General features: G+C 53.3%; 1 protein-coding gene across 1 annotated transcript in view; it reads right to left on the bottom strand.

The window, feature by feature from the left end:
• Positions 1 to 15,778, bottom strand: part of ANK1 (ankyrin 1) — a 238,507-nt gene that overhangs the window by 69,259 nt on the left and 153,470 nt on the right. The window contains exons 3-10 of the mRNA XM_052661555.1: positions 12,114 to 12,212; positions 6,782 to 6,880; positions 6,121 to 6,219; positions 4,967 to 5,152; positions 3,853 to 3,951; positions 3,338 to 3,436; positions 2,977 to 3,075; positions 1,825 to 2,022 (exon numbers count right to left, since the gene is read on the bottom strand). Coding sequence (XP_052517515.1) covers positions 1,825 to 2,022; positions 2,977 to 3,075; positions 3,338 to 3,436; positions 3,853 to 3,951; positions 4,967 to 5,152; positions 6,121 to 6,219; positions 6,782 to 6,880; positions 12,114 to 12,212 — 978 coding nt within the window. The remainder of the gene's footprint in view (positions 1 to 1,824; positions 2,023 to 2,976; positions 3,076 to 3,337; positions 3,437 to 3,852; positions 3,952 to 4,966; positions 5,153 to 6,120; positions 6,220 to 6,781; positions 6,881 to 12,113; positions 12,213 to 15,778) is intronic.

Genomic DNA, 15,778 nt, shown 5'->3' on the forward strand with positions numbered 1-15,778 from the left:
CCATGCACCAGGCATGGTCCTGAACATGTTGTCGGCACAGCTTTTTTTTTTTTTAATTTGGTCGTGTTTTTGGATGCACTGAAAGAGCCTGCTGTTTCAAGTTTCCTTGAGGGGAAATTTACAATGAAGAGAACTTCTACAAAGCACATCACATTCCCTCGTCCCTGGAACCGCTGATCAGCTTTCGGTCAAATGGATTCCTGTACCTCATCCCTACTGTAATGTGTCATGTGTGTTAGTTGTCCGATTCTTTGCGACTCCATGGACTATAACCCGCCAGGCTCCTCTGTCCATGGGATTCTCCAGGCAAGAATACTGGAGCGGGTTGCCATGCCCTCCTCCAGGGGATCTTCCCAACCCGGGGATCGAACTCAGATCTCCTGCACTGCAGGCAGACTCTTTACTGTGCAAGCAGGAAATACTAGAATATAAACTCCACAAGGGGAGGGATTTCTGTTTCCTAGGCTTTGTCTCTCTGCTTAATTTTTCAGTGCTTTATCCCCTAGGGCAGCAGTTCTCAAGGTAGCGGGAGGGGAGTTTGTCTCAACCATTCCCAACCCCAGGAATATTTGTGAATATCTAGGTGTTGGAGAAGACTCTTGAGAGTCCCTTGGACTGCAAGGAGGTCCAACCAGTCCATCCTAAAGGAGATCAGTCCTGGGTGTTCATTGGAAGGTCTGATGTTAAAGCTGAAACTCCAATACTTTGGCCACCTGATGCAAAGAGCTGACTCATTGGAAAAGATCCTGATGCTGGGAAAGATTGAGGGCAGGAGGAGAAGGGGACGACAGAGGATGAGATGGTTGGATGGCATCATCGACTCGATGGACATGGGTTTGTGTGGACTCCAGGAGTTGGTGATGGACAGGGAGGCCTGGTGTGCTGCAGTTCATGGGGTCTCGAAGAGTAGGACACGACTGAGCAACTGAACTGAACTGAACTGGGAGACATTTTTGATTGTCACCACTAGGGGAGGAGTGCTGTCAGTGCCTAGCGGGTGGAGACGGGATGTGCTAAATACCCTACTATTTGCAGGCCAGTCTCCACACAACAAAGAATCCTGTTTGTGCTCAGTTGCTTCAGTCGTGTCTGACTCCTTGCAACTCCATGGACTGTAGCCCACGAGGCCCCTCTGTCCGTGGGATTCTCCAGGCAAGATCTGGAGTGGGCTGCCGTGCCCTCCTCCAGGGGATCTTCCTGACCCAGGGATCAAATCCACGGCTCCTGCCTCTCCTGCTTTGCAGGCAGATTCTTTACCACTGAGCCACAGGGGAAGCCCACAACTAAGAATATCGGGCCCCCAAAGTCAGTAGAGCTGAGGTTAAAAAACCCCGACTGCCCCAGACAGTGCCCGGCTAGAGGGAGAGCTCAGGGAAAGCTTTCTGAATGAACGAATGAAGAGTGGACGAGCCATCCTTGTGGACCTGGAGGCTGTCCTGTCTTCTAGATTCTCCTCCTCTGGGAAGGGGCAGAGGGGATGGGGGCCATGGGCAGGCTCTGTGCAGCGCTCTGGCCCCACCAGGAACTTCCCTGGGAGCTCTCAGCCTGGGGCAAGGGAAGAGGAACCACGGACCCAGGAGGGAATTTGCTTTAGGCTTGAGCCCCTCTCTGCTTGAGCCCCACGAGCACTGTGTGTGCCCCTCGGCCTGTTATGGGGGCACGGTCATGAGGTGCAAAAACATGGCAGGCAGGGAGGTCATGGCTGCTTGACCCCTGGCCTCAGGACCCCAGCCTTCTGCCTGCCGGGAGTCTCCAGGGTGGAGACTCCGCCCTGCAGCTCTGGCCCTCGCCCCTCCAGCCCCTTCTCCACAGCCTCCCACTCACCAGGGCTCTGGAGTTGGGTTTGGCCCCTTTATCCAGAAGCACCTTGGCCACCCTGTGGTGGCCGCAGTGGGCGGCCACGTGGAGAGGGGTCAGATGATCCAGCGTGATGTCGTCAATCTCTGCGTTGTATTGCAATAGGAGTCGGACACAGTCGAGGTGGTCTCCCTGAGCCGCCATATGGATCGGGGACAGGCCATTCTGGTGAAGAGGGAAAGCAAGCAATTGCCAAGGAAATGAACACGGATATTCAGGGCACCGAGTCCAACCTCGCTTCCCATCTCCTCCCTAGCTGCAGTGCCTCCACGTGGCTCTCGAGCGAGCCTGGTTTGTTCTGGCCTCCACACTCCTGCTGGTCTCGGATAGCAAACTTTCCCCTTCCCACTTGGCCAAATCTTCCAGGCCTGGAGGTGGTGTACGCAGCACTGGGGCAGCCTGCCAGCTTTAGTCCCACCCAGGAAGATTAAGACCTCATATTAGAACTGAGGGCCTTCTAGCCCTGAAAGGACTTTGAGAACAACTATTTTGTTTTCCTTTTAGTATCATCCAGTCCACCCCAGGCTCTGAAGACTCCCTGACTGCTCCGTTTCTGTCTTCTCTGGAGCTCAGGTAAAAGAGGCGAGGCCTGACCTAGAGCTGAACAGACCAATGACAGCCCGAGGCTCAAATCTGGCCCACTGCCTGTGCTTGTCAGTAAAGTTTTATTAGAACAGGGCTGCTTGTTTACACATTTGCCAGGGCTCCTTTCCCACTACAGTGACGGACTTGAATCATTGTGACCTTGACCATGGCCTGCAAAGCCTAAAAGTATTTAATATCTGGCTCTTTAGAGAGAAAGTTAGCCAACCTTGATCTAGATAATAGAGCTGAGTGCCTCCCATGTGCCAGGCATTGGGGTCAACATTGCACACAATGGCCAAGTTAGTAGTATTCATTTGCCTGTCTATTTCTCAGAAATGGGATTCTACTCTGGGTCGGCCTGACCTGGCTACTGCTAAGTCACTTCAGTCGTGTCCGACTCTGTGTGACCCCATAGACGGCAGCTCACCAGGCTCCCCTGTCCCTGGGATTTTCCAGGCAAGAACACTGGAGTGGGTTGCCATTTGACCTGGAGCCCTGCCTAAAAGATGCTCCTCACAGAAAGGAAGCCCACACCTTGGTTTTGGCTTGGATGTGTGCCCCGTGGTCCAGCAGGATCTCTGAGATTCGCAGGTGCCCATTCCGAGCTGCACAGTGGAGAGGTGTCAATTCATCCTTTAAAAGACAGTCAAAAAGAGAAAGCCCCAGAGGCACCCATCAGAGGCTGCTGGAGAGAGCATCATCCCAGCCGTAGGGGCACGTCGAGTCCCTAAGGATCAGCTCCATGGAGCAGTCTGGTCTCCAGCTGCCCCTGCGGGCTGCTCTGGAGGCTGGATGCCCTTCCCCAGCTGGCCACGGAGAGCCCACCTCCCGGAGTGGGGCCCTGGCCAGTAGCACTCCCTCCCCTGGCCTCGCCGTGCAGCTTGCTGGCACCCACCTTGGTCCTTGTTTCTATCTGGGCCCCGCGATCCAGCAGCAGCCGCACCATGATCACGTTCCCCCTGCGGGAGGCGATGTGCAGCGGCGTGATGCCGTTCTGGAAGGAGGGATGGACTGTCAGGACGCACATCCTCCTGGGGGGAGGAGCAGCTGCCCCGTGGCCCCCACCCCCGTGCCCCCACCGCAAGACAGACAGCCAGCCTGAGCCCACTGTTAAGACTCTTCTCGCCTAAGAAAGATTTCCAAGCCTCTAAGGACAGGCCAGCATTGTGGTTCATCCCTGCAAGCTAGCCAAGCTGGGTCTCCTGGCGAGTCAACAACACGGGCTGGCTGCAATCTCTTTGAAACCCACCTGCTAGGAGCCTAAACAGACTCTAGGCTGTCCCACCTGCACTGCGAGGATGTCCTCGGTGCCACAAGAGGTGGGGGCACTGGATTCTAGACCCTCAGTCACCACATGTATGTGGGCACACACCCCCACCCCCCGCCCCACGTCGCCCCTGAGAGCCTCACCTGGGGCGTGAAGTTGACGCTGGCTCCGCGGTTGAGGAGCAGTTGGGCTACGTTGAGGTTCTCGTAATGAGCTGCGATGTGGAGGGGGGTGAATCCCGTCTGGGGCGCAATAGAGGACAGCAGCATTGTACTGCGTGTATTGTCATTTCTACCCAGGATCAGCCCAGGCTCCGAAAGGCTGGCAGGACCAGAGTACCCCTCACGTGGGCAGATTTGGACCGAAGGGCTCATCAGACATCCCACGGCAAGTTACATCCAAAAATGAGGTGCTGCCTGTAGGGGGGCGCCCAGTCTCTGGGTTCATGCGGACAAACCACAGACCAGGGTCACCTCCAGCCCTTCAGATAGGGCCCAATCTGAACGGCTACTTCTGAAGAGATTTTCATGAATGAGAGAAGTGTTATGGGGTTATGACTTTAATCCTCAAGACAGTTTCAGCCCCTACAGGGCTGCAATGACTCAGCTGGGTGGGCGAGGCAGACCTCTGACCTTTGGTGTGTCCCTTGCTATTACTCTGTTCCTGACCTTGCCCCACGACAAATAACCCAGGTAGAGTTTTCCAGATGGAACCCCGTGACTTAGGGGTGGGAGGTTGGTGGGTGCTGCATGACTGACTCGGTGCAAATACATCATCTCCCCTGGGAGGGAGACACTGACAGCCTAAACTTACAGACGGTGTGAACATTGAACAGTGTGGGCAGGTGGTGGGCTGGGCCAGGCCCCCAGGAGCCGCTCCAGGGTCCCCTCTCTGTGTGGGGACCCCCGCCTCCCTCTACCAGGGGATGGCCAGGGAAAGAGCTGGAATACAATTCTAACACACCACCAGGGGTCAGGGGCTGGATTCCAAAGCCCTACTCTGGTCAGACACCCCTCCTGTCTCTCCTGGACGCTGCTCTGAATGACCCAGCACGTGTTTCTCGGCATTGCCGGGGGATTTAAAGCGGGGCGCTCGTGTGGCTGCTGGGCATGGAGGGCGTGGCGCGACTTGCTCGGGGTGCACTCTGGGGCTTCTCTGGTGTGGGCTGGTTCCGGGGAACTAGCGGGGAACGCGTGGGGCCCCCGAGGCCTCCCGACCAGGGCCCCAGGGTGCTCCCAGCCCCACCGGGAGCCTCACCTTGGAAAGCACGTCGGGGTTGGGGTCGTTCTGCAGCAGCACGGCGGCCGTCCGCGTGTCGTCGTTGCGAGCCGCGATGTGCAGGGCGGGCAGGCGCACCTTGCCCTTCGTGCCATAGTTGATGAGGTGTGCCACCACGTTCTCGTGGCCCTGCTGCAGGGCCACGGCCAGCGGGGTGAAGCCGTCCTGGCCGGGCAGAGGAGAGACCCCTGTGCGCCGACCGTCCTGACCGCTCGGTCCTCGGGGACGGGACCTGCGCTTCCGCGCTTAGGGCCCTTGCCCTCGGCCTGGGAGTGCCTCCCTCCTCCAAGTCCTGCAAGCTCAGCTTAGATGCCGCCTCCTCCCTAATGCCTTCCTTGGCTCCTCCTTATTCTCTGCCATCTCACAGCACCTGCGATAGCACTCCTTTAGCACTTAGCTAACTTTTCCTTTATGACTTGCTTGGAGCACTTTTACCCAGCGCTTCACTGCCCTGTCTCTCTGCCTCCCTCCCTCTCACATCATCACCCAGTGTCAGGACAGGGCCCTGGACGGATGGCCGACAATCAGGCCTTCATTCATTTCACAAAGGTTACTGAACACCTACCAAACGCTGGAAACCACAGCCGACACCGAGGTTTCACTTCTGAGCTACTGCTATTAACGTCCTCGGTGTGTACAGGGGCACAGGGCCCTCTTGAACTGGTAAAGCAGAATGAAAATAGCCATCTAATCATTGAGTCGTCTGATGCTAAGAGTCAAGAGAAGCTTTGGTTTCATGTCCTTCATCATTTCACCAGTGACAAAACTCAGGGTCAAACAACTTGTCCAAAGGTGTTTGTGGGCTCAGAGCAAGACCTTTATACTTCTTATAAAGGTCCGAGGCACACCTGTCACCCACACGCACACATGCCCCCCACCCCTGCCCAGCCTCCAGTGTTGGTCACAGTGGGAATGACAGATTCACCCCTGCGGTCATTTCTCTGGTGTGTGTCTGGGCATCCCACAACAGCCATGACTTTGTCTCTCAGCTCCTTGCAGGGTCTGATAGCACCCTGGTCAGTCATCACGACAGAGGATGCGTACCAACCCGTGTCCTAGGAACCCATGCCTCCAAGACCCTGTCCTCCCCGAAGACATGTTCAGCCATGAGGCCACGTCCCCAAGGTACTTACTTCTGTGGCTACATTCTGATTAGCTCCATTTTCCAGCAAAAATTTAACCACCTCCAAGTGATTCTCCTGTGCTGCCATGTACAGGGGGGTAAAGCCTTTCTGTAAACCAAGAGGAAAAGCCATTGGAATCCAGCCACGTCACTGACCGATGCTAAAACCGATGCAAAATCCTCCGAACCGAAGGACGGCTCTTCCAACATCCTGTTTCCACCCAGCCCTGGGGGCAGCATCCCCACCTGTGTCTCCAGCTGTCAAAACTCATGACACTTTGCAGTTGGCGTAGCCAGGTTACTGCAAAAGGCCTCCAGGTGGGGCGACCCTCCCCAGAGGTCTGCTTCTGCCCCTCCCAGAATGGTCAGCCTCTTCTGTGCACACACACATCTCACTAATTTCACTCCCTTCTTCACACCACCCCCCTCCCCAGCCATAATACATAGACGAACCACAGCTAAACAAGACATATTATTCAACTCCAGGAACAGGGTCCACAATGACCCAGCCCACCGTGCTCAGAATGCCCACTGAAGCAGGAAAAGGCAAGAAAGCGCTTGGAGACACCTGAATAAACCCGGATTTGGCCACACAGTGTGTGTACCCCCCTCTACTCCCTGGGGTGAAGCGGACGGGCAGCCCCACCAGCCCCCCAGGGCCCGAGCATCACCTGGGACTGGGCGTTGACGTTGGCGCCATAGTTGACGAGCTCCCGGACCACTTCGTCCTGACCCGCCAGGGCTGCGATGTGCAGCGCCGTGTTCCCTTTCTGCAACACAGGGGAGGACAGGAGGTTCCCGGGACCTGCTGCAGCTGAGGAAAACACGCGCCAACCTGGGGCAGGCAGCAGGCTTCCTTTACGGCCCCAGGGGGCACAGAACACACACTTGTGTGCCTGACCCACCAGACCTCGTGAGCGGCAACGGAAGCCCGGGGAGGGAAACGCTTCCTGTCCTCCTGAAAAAACAATGCTCTGGAATAAGAGCGCCTCCTTCTCAGCTGATCGGCTGCAGGCAGGCTCAGGGTCCCATCATCGGCGGAGACCCGCTGAAGGACTGCCAAGCAAGCCGGCTCCTTGGATGACCAGCTCCTCGAAGGCCGAGGCTCTGCAGGAAGGTGTGGAGCCCCGTGAGGCCCGGAGCTCCGGGACAAAGGAGGCTGCAGATCCCGCGGGCCAGCACCCTGTGCCGTGACGGTAACACCCACTGGGCAGGGGATGGGGAAGCGGGAGGGTTGATCCTGTTGTTGTCGCCTACTGTGTCTGACTCTTTACAACCCTGTGGACTGTAGCCCGCCAGGCTCCTCTGTCCATGGGATTTCCCAGGCAAGAGTACTGGAGTGGGTTGCCATGCCCTCCTCCAGGGGATCTTCCCGACCCAGGGATTAAACCCACATCTCCTCCCTTGCGGGCAGATTCTTCACCGCTGAGCCACCAGGGGAAGCCTGTCGACATTGGTAAAGGGGTAGGGGAGGTTATAAAACGGACTATGTAATATATGGAGAAGAAAAAATATGAAATTAAGTGTGCGTGTGGGGGGGGATAAACAAAATAAAATCTGGCAACAGAAAATCCAAACAAAAAATATGAATAATAAAATACAGCAAGTCAGAGACCAGCAGGCAAGAGAGGAGAGAGTCCTCCTGTCTCAGAAGGAGCGCTAGGCGAAAGGGAGGGTCACAGCTGTTTCAAAGCCAGCTTTTCAGAAGGCCGCCTGTCTCCACTTCATTCAGCTGTTTCTCTGGGGTTTTATCTCGTCCCTAAAACCCGGGGCGTAACTTTCTGCTTTTTCACACTGATTCACTTTCTGTAACGTGGTTTGGTTTTAGTTACTGTGAGACTGTGATTCTTTCTTGCTTCTTCTGTCTGCCCTGTGATGGAGGAGACTGAGGCTTGTGTAAGCTTCCTGATGGGAGGGACTGGTTAAAGTAAACTTAAAAGCTGAGAACTGAGAGCCGAGACTAGGAAGCCAGGCCGGTTCTGAGAAGGTGGGGGGACAGGCAGGGTTTCTTGTCTGGCTCCGTCCTGGGTGTGTGTAACTGCACTTTCTGGACAGGCTCTGGTCCTGTAGGCGTTGTTTGTTTCCAGGATGCCGCCTCCCTGCTTGGCTCCTTCCTGCTTCCCTGTGAAGTCCCTCTCGCCCATGTGACTCCAAGGGCACCTCCGCTCCAGGAGGGGCAGGCACTTGACAACGTCCATCAAATAAGGACCACAGCTGCACCCATCTGGCCCTCTGCTACATAAGGAGCAGAGATTTCTCATGACCTCACTTTTTCTAGTTCAGGCGGATCAGCTCAGTTCAGTCGTTCAGCCGTGTCCAACTCTTTGTGACGCCATGGACTGCTTCCCTGTCCATCACCAACTCCTGGAGCGTACTCAAACTCGTGTCCATCGAGTCAGTGATGACATCATCGAGTCGGTGATGTGGCATATAGTTTTTAACTATAGTTAGTTTCTAACTAAACTAGCTCAGTTCAGTTCAGTCGCTCAGTCGTGTCTGACTTTTTGTGACCCTATGAATTGCAGCACACCAGGCCTCCCTGTCCATCACCATCTCGCGGAGTTCACTTAGACTCATGTCCATCGAGTCCGTGATGCCATCCAGCCATCGCATCCTGGGTTGTCCCCTTCTCCTCCTGCCCTCAGTCTCTCCCAGCATCAGAGTCTTTTCCAATGAGTCAACTCTTCGCATGAGGTGGCCAAAGTACTGGAGCTTCAGCTTTAGCATCATTCCTTCCAAAGAAATCCCAGGACTGATCTCCTTCAGAATGGACTGGTTGGATCTCCTTGCAGTCCAAGGGACTCTCAAGAGTCTTCTCCAACACCACAGTTCAAACGCATCAATTCTTCGGCGCTCAGCCTTCTTCAAACTAATCCACTTGCTAATCCATCTTGGGAAACCCACCAAACTGGGATTTCAAATTCGGTCCCGGTGATGGGACCAGTGACCAGTCACTAGGAACCAAGTGCCTCCCATGGGAGTCTGAGCAACAAATCCAAGCATCTGGGGGGTGAGGGGCCCCCACAGGTCACCACTGCCCCAGGGCCCCAGGGCTCAGGTTCTTGTCTCTACCTCGTGACATGATTCAGGCAGGAGTGTCCCTTGGTTACCTCTCGAACTTGTCTTTCTGATTTCTCCTTTTTGATAAGCAAAAGGGTTCTTTCTCAAATGTCCATCAGAGAGCAAGAGCCAGAAATGAGTATATAGATGCTAATTAACTGTTTTTCTTAGAAGTCCAAAGAGCCTACATTTAGAGGCCTTGGCACCTGGGTCTGACTCACTCCCTGTACCGAGAGGAACAGGGTGCTGGCACCAGAACCTTCTCTAGGAATCAGGACTGGGACCTCCGGGCCTCCCCACCTAGAAGGGGGCACGCTGTGTCCATCCATTTATTTGCACAGGCTGAGCACATGTGTGCCAGGCACCGGGCCAGCTCAGGAGGGGTTATCAAATGTTTCTTTCCATCTGCTCCTTCCTGCCTGATCCACTGCAACAGGGCTCAACCTATGAACCCACACAGAGGAAGCTGGCCAGGGAAGGCTGTCGGGCCCCAGCTGTGGGTCTCAGCCCGTGACATATTCAAGACCTGGGCCGAGGGCAGCCCAGGTTGAGGAAGGGACGCCCCACCCCCATCCACACACTTGCACACGCTGCAAGGCTCAGGATGAAGGCCCCAGCCTCGGGCTCAGAGTCACAGGGAGATGGGTTTTTCTCTGCCCCTCCTCTCAGCATGAAGGAACATGCCCTCAAAGCAGCAGGAAAAATTACTTAGCTATATTTGGATCCACAAAGACCCAGTTTCTCCATTTCCAGGGAGTCCCAGAGCTCACGGCAGGGCGGGTGGCTGCAGTGGGTGCTGAGTGAGGATGCGGGTGGGGGTGGGGGGGTCAACGATGTTTGAGCACCACCAGCCTGGATGCTCAGCTGGCCTCTGGAGGTGGAGGTGGGAGGCTGGGAACACATTTGCTTCCCGCTTTTAAAATTTCTAAGCACAGTTTAGGAATCTATATTGGTTTTGGCTCTTCAGTCGTGTCTTTTTTTAATCTTGCTCCTGCTTGCGAGACCCATTACAATTCCCCAATCTGTTGTGATTCTTGCTTTGCCCACGGTTTCAGCTTCATCTTTTTTTTTTTTTTTTAACTCCCTCTGTTGGGCCCTCAGAAACCACGCCAGCTTATACCATCTCTATAAATAACAAAGACACACCAAGTGTTCGCTTGCAAAATACCAATCAAAGGGGGAAACTCGGAGCTTGTAAAACGTGCTGAAGCGTCCTGTTTCTGCAGCTCCTGGGGGGACGCCAGAGAAAGCACAGCCGCTCCGCCCCCCACAGCCGATCAGATGGCCTTGTGCTTGCAGCCAGGTAGGCGAGAGCATCAGGAGAGAGCCACAGACCCTTCACGCACAGAAGAAGCGGGTGGAAACAGCCAGTATCCATCATTTGTCTGTTGTCAGTTGCGAAGCCGAGTCTGACTCTGCGACCCCAAGGACAGTCGCCCACCCGGCTATCCTCCACTATCTCCCAGAGCTTGCTCAAATTCACGTCCATCGAGTCGCTGACGCCATCCAACCATCCCATCCTCTGTCGTCCCCTTCTCCTCCTGCCCTCAATCTATCCCAGCCTCGGGGTCTTTTCCAATTGGTCAGCTCTTTGCATCAGGTGGTCAAGGTATTGGAGCTTCAGCTTCAGCGTCAGTCCTTCCAGTGAATACTCAATTTGTCATGGGGTTAGAAAATAAAATACCCTGTACACGTTCAGAAAGAGCAAGTCAGTCTATTTCACCCATGAGATCTCTTCACCTTCGGGAAATGACATGAAAATTACAGACTTCTACCTCAGAGATGATTCTACTTTCATAATATTTTGGTAGCTCACTTCATAACCATAAATTATGTCTGTTCTCTACGTGTTGTTCTTCTTGTTCTCAGCTTGCAAGGCAGCAAAACGCTTGCTGTGTGAAACAAATCAGTGCTGTGCTCGAGGCCACATTAAATAAACAGCAAATGAAAAATAAGACACAGAGAGGACCAGCCAAGGGGGGAAAAACCACCGGATGTACGTAACAAAGGAAGAGGAAGAGGAAACAGTACTGGACATGGTAAACAGAAGTGACTTTTTGATTTAATGTTGTTTGTCTTTAAACGCTGGCCGAAGGGTGCTGAATAAACAAATAAGATGCATAAGAAATAAAACTGATTTCACAACATGTATAAATGCACGTGCAACATGTACCAGTGCATCAATTTCATGATTGTAGTTTCCGGACTTGAGTCACTAGTGTTTATAATCTACTGCTTTGGGGAGAAGCCTCCTGTTATGAGAGGTGGGATGCCAGCCATGCTTGGAGTAAAAGAGAACTCTGTTTGCTGTTCAAGGGACCCAGTAAAGAGAGCAGATGGGTTTGGAAGTGATCAAGGAGCAGGGTCTCAAAATGATCAAGAACCTGCTGGAGAAGAATGAATGGGAGGGATCTGGATTCTTCCGAAGCCCTCACAAATGACATAGTCACCAATACTTATTGATTTATTTCTATGTAGACATTTTCTATATAGTACCATGTTTAACTTTCATAGCAATCCTGCAACTAACTATCAGAATTCCCATTTTAAAGATGAGTAAACTAAGGCCTCTCACTGGTTGAGTCACTCGCTTAAGATCACAGAGTATGAAGCACCTCAGCAAGGATTTGGACACAAGGCACCTGCCTGTGGACCTTCCAGTGCTCTCAGCCTGGGACAGTGTGAAGCCACCGGGAGAAAGTTTGTGTTTTTAGATTTATAGTCTAGCGATGAGGATAAAGGCCCCCTGAATTTTTGTGGAAATGGGATCCTGTGCTTTCCAAATGACTTCAGGGGCTCATAGACCTAGAAAGCGACTGAAAGAAGGAGAGGAATTCAGAAGCAGGACTGGGTTTCTGTCATGAAGGACTGGTTTCTATGGCTTGCTGGTTTGGGGCAATGCGTGAATTTCAGCGGAAAGCTCTGGCTCCCCAAGGGACGTACCTTGGTTGTGGTTTCCAAGATGATCTCTTTGTGCAGAAGTTCAACCACCATCTTCACGTGGCCTTCTTTAGAGGCCAGATGTAAGCCGTTCAACCCATTCTGTGGAGAGCAGAGAGGCAGGGAGGATGGGGTTAGAGGGTCTGTGTGTCCCGCCGGTCTGTGAGGCTGGACTGAGGCCCCAGCCCCCGAGGGGAAGCGAAAGGGCTGGAAGGGGAGAGCCGAGGAACCCCGTAGGGGTGTCTACACAGGCTCAGGACTGAGCCAGTCCGGCTCCAGAGCAGGGTTTCTGCAGCGAGTCAGATGGGAAGAAAGAGGGTGGTAACAAGCCCCCCATCCCCAGGTGTGAATGAAGTGTGGAAGCTCTCATAAAACCAGCAGCGACCTTGAAATTCACGTCTTAGCCAGGCGCAGGCACCACTTAACTGGGATGGTCTAGCTTTAACCCCCTGGTTAATTTTCACAGCAGCAACCAGAAACGGCAAAGCAGCAACACCTGGGTCTCCTAAGCATTTGTAGAGCTAGATGTTTGTTTAGTAAAATAATGCATTTCGAAAGAAGGTCATCTGAAAACTAAATAGCATCAATCATCTGGCTGTAAGATTTCCTCTACAGAAGAGTTAGTATTAAAATAGCCCCGTGGGGGAATTCCCTGGCAGTCCAGCTGTTGGGGCTCCTTGATTTCATTGCCAAGGGTGCAGGTTCAATCCCCGGTCAGGGAACTAAAATCACACAACCCTTGCAGTGTGGCCAAATAATAATAATAGTAAGATAAAGCCAATACTTTATTTAAGAAATAGTTCTAGGGTATATCATAAGTCTGAGAGAAAAAGTATATGATATCATTTATATGTGAAATCTAAAAAATAATACAAATGAATCTCTTTCCAAAACAAATAGGCTCACAGACACAGAATAAATGTATGGTTAACCAAAGAGGAAGTTGGGAAGGGATAAACTGGGAGTGTGGAATTAACAGATACAAACTACTATACGTAAAACAGATAAACAGCTAAGATTTACTGTACAGCACAGGGGCTATATTCAACATCTTGTAATAACTTATCATGGAAAAGAATCTGAAAATATATGTAACTATATACAGGGCTTTCCGGGTGGTGCTAGTGGTAAAGAACCTGCAAGCCAAAGCAGGAGATGTGAGAGATTCAGCTTCCATCCCTGCGTCGGGGAGATCCGCTGAAGGAGGGCATGGCAACCCTCTCCAGTTTTCTTGCCTGGAGAATCCCAGGGACAGAGGATCCTGGCAGGCTACAGTCCACGGGGTCACAAAGAGTCAGACACGACCGAAGCGACTTCGCACACACTCGTATATAATTGAATCACTTTGGTATATACCTGAAACTAACACCATATTGTAAATTAACTATACTTCAGTGAAACAAAATAGCCCCTTGGCCACCCTGGCATTTCAAATAGGACCAAAACTTGTCTGACAGTTACATTTTAGGGGAAAAAAAACCCAAGCAAACATTTTTCAGGCCCAACCATCAGTCCACAAAAGCAGAACTCTCTCAGTCAGCAGCTGCAGCTCCAAGCCACCCTGCTGGAGCTCCTCTGGGCCCCAGAGTCAGGAGCCAGGGCAGTCCCAGTGGTTCCTCTCTGCCTTTGATTCTTTTGCCCTCGCACTCAGATGTCTCGAAACTTCCTGGCAAAAGCTGAATTCAAAGAGAGTTACTCAGAGCACAGATAAGTGACTACATGATGGCTGTCAGTTCCAATGGAGAAGGAGATCTCGGTTCCACGTAGAGAATGGTTTTCATCAGTCACTGATCTCCAGCCACCTCCTTCCCCACCAGCAATTCTCCCTTCTTCCCACTTTCCCCTTCCTGTCTCCTCTGCTGCTCAACCCCGTGCTCACACGTCCCCTTTCAGGGGGTGCCCCGGGGCCACCCGGGCTCTGGCCAATAAGAAAGACCCTCGCCACCAGGATGGAGGGACTTGGTTCCTGCTGATGTGAGCGGAGGGGTCTCTGGCTCACCCATCTTCAAATACCTCTGCAGCTCCACCTCGGGGTCCCGAAACACCCTCTCTCACTTTGCATCCGGGCATCATTTTCAGAAGATTCCAGTTAAAGCACACATATTCTGCCTGGGAGTGGTAGTGTTCCCACCCATGAACAGATGGGTCCTGTTGCTTTGCTAAAACCACAGAGGAAAGTGCTGAGCGACCACTGCAGGCACGCGACACAGGTGCCTCGTGACGGGAGAGGGGGCCGGAGAGTAAAGACGTGTACGAGACCGTCTTTACGCTGGGGTCTTGGATGCAGCAAATACAGCAGGTACCTTGGGTGTCAGAAGACAGCCAAGAGTAGGCTTGAGGGCATCTCGGGGTTGAAGTACACCAGCCCCCCTCAAATCATCTTGGGAAACACAAACTTGCCGAAAAGCAATTTGTCAGGTGACCTGCTGGTGGCTCCAGGACCCACTCTCTCCAGCTTTGCATCCTGACTCAGTACTGGGCGGGGGGGGGGTGTCTTCACGGCAGAAGACCCTCTCCCTCCCCAGCACCGTGAGCTGCAATCCCGTCTACACACCCAACAGCCACCTAGTCTGGAAGGTTCAGGGTGCTCAGTGCAGGCACGCTGAGCGTGGTTATGTGGGTACTCGGGATGGCGTGTGCAGTCATGGGAATCGCAGTCTGCTCACTGCAGGGGTCTCGGCTGTGGCTGTGCATGTGTGTGCGTGTGTGTGTGTGTGTTTGTGTTGGCTGCTAGGGTTTCAGTGGTGTTGTGGGTTGCAGTCACCTTCCGGGGGCAGTTACTGGCCCTGAATATGCCTCAAAGCTGAGGAAGTGGCAAGTCTAGAAAGAAGACACTCATGTCTGCTGCTGAAGCCCCAGGGTGACTGTCCCTGCTCTTTGGAGCCACCGGGTCAGCGTGCTGTCTGCCCGGAGAAGGCTGGTGTCCAGCAGGATGCTGGAGATCCCTGGATGCTGCGGAAATGGAGGCCCAGAGCAGTCAAATGACTGGCTCAGGTCACACAGCCTTTCTAGGGCGCCACCACAGGCAGAGTTAACTCGGGTTCCCCAGAAGAAAGGGTTTGCATTTTTGTTTCTTTTCATCCAGAGGGAGAGGGACTACAATGTTTCTTTTCATAGATGATGAAGGCACAGTTTCCCTTTGTGATTACCAGGCAGCCTAGAGGGACTTCCCAGTCACCGTAAGCATCCCGGTGGGGCTGGCCACGAGGGCTGGAGATGGTCCCCAGGATTTTACTCGTCCGCTGCCCTGGTCCCCAGGAAGCCCCTCTGCTTCCCTCTGTAAGTCACATGCACTTCCCGAAGCTGCACTCCGGCAGAAGACAAGGGATCAGCGTCTGCAACGGCTCTGCTCAGCTTGCACCTCAGCTCCTGGTTCAAAGATGCCTTCTTGATGGCTTCATTTTTCTCACTTTGTAACACAGTCACCCTAAGGTCCTTTTAAGTCCATTTCTGGGATGATCTGAATCCAACGCCCTCACCAGGACTCCAGGGTAAGCCCCATGTGGCACAGCTATGACAAGCGTGCAAAAGGCTCCAGAGGTTTGTACAGAGTAAACTCACACAGGTCACGGCTGTGACAAACTCCTGTCCCAGCGATAGTCACTTCAGGCCGAGCACACGATTAATCTGCTTCAGCAGACATTTACTGAGGACCTATTCCGTGCGTG

This window comes from Budorcas taxicolor, chromosome 24, assembly GCF_023091745.1.
Source record: "Budorcas taxicolor isolate Tak-1 chromosome 24, Takin1.1, whole genome shotgun sequence".
In the NCBI taxonomy this organism is placed as follows: Eukaryota; Metazoa; Chordata; class Mammalia; order Artiodactyla; family Bovidae; genus Budorcas; species Budorcas taxicolor.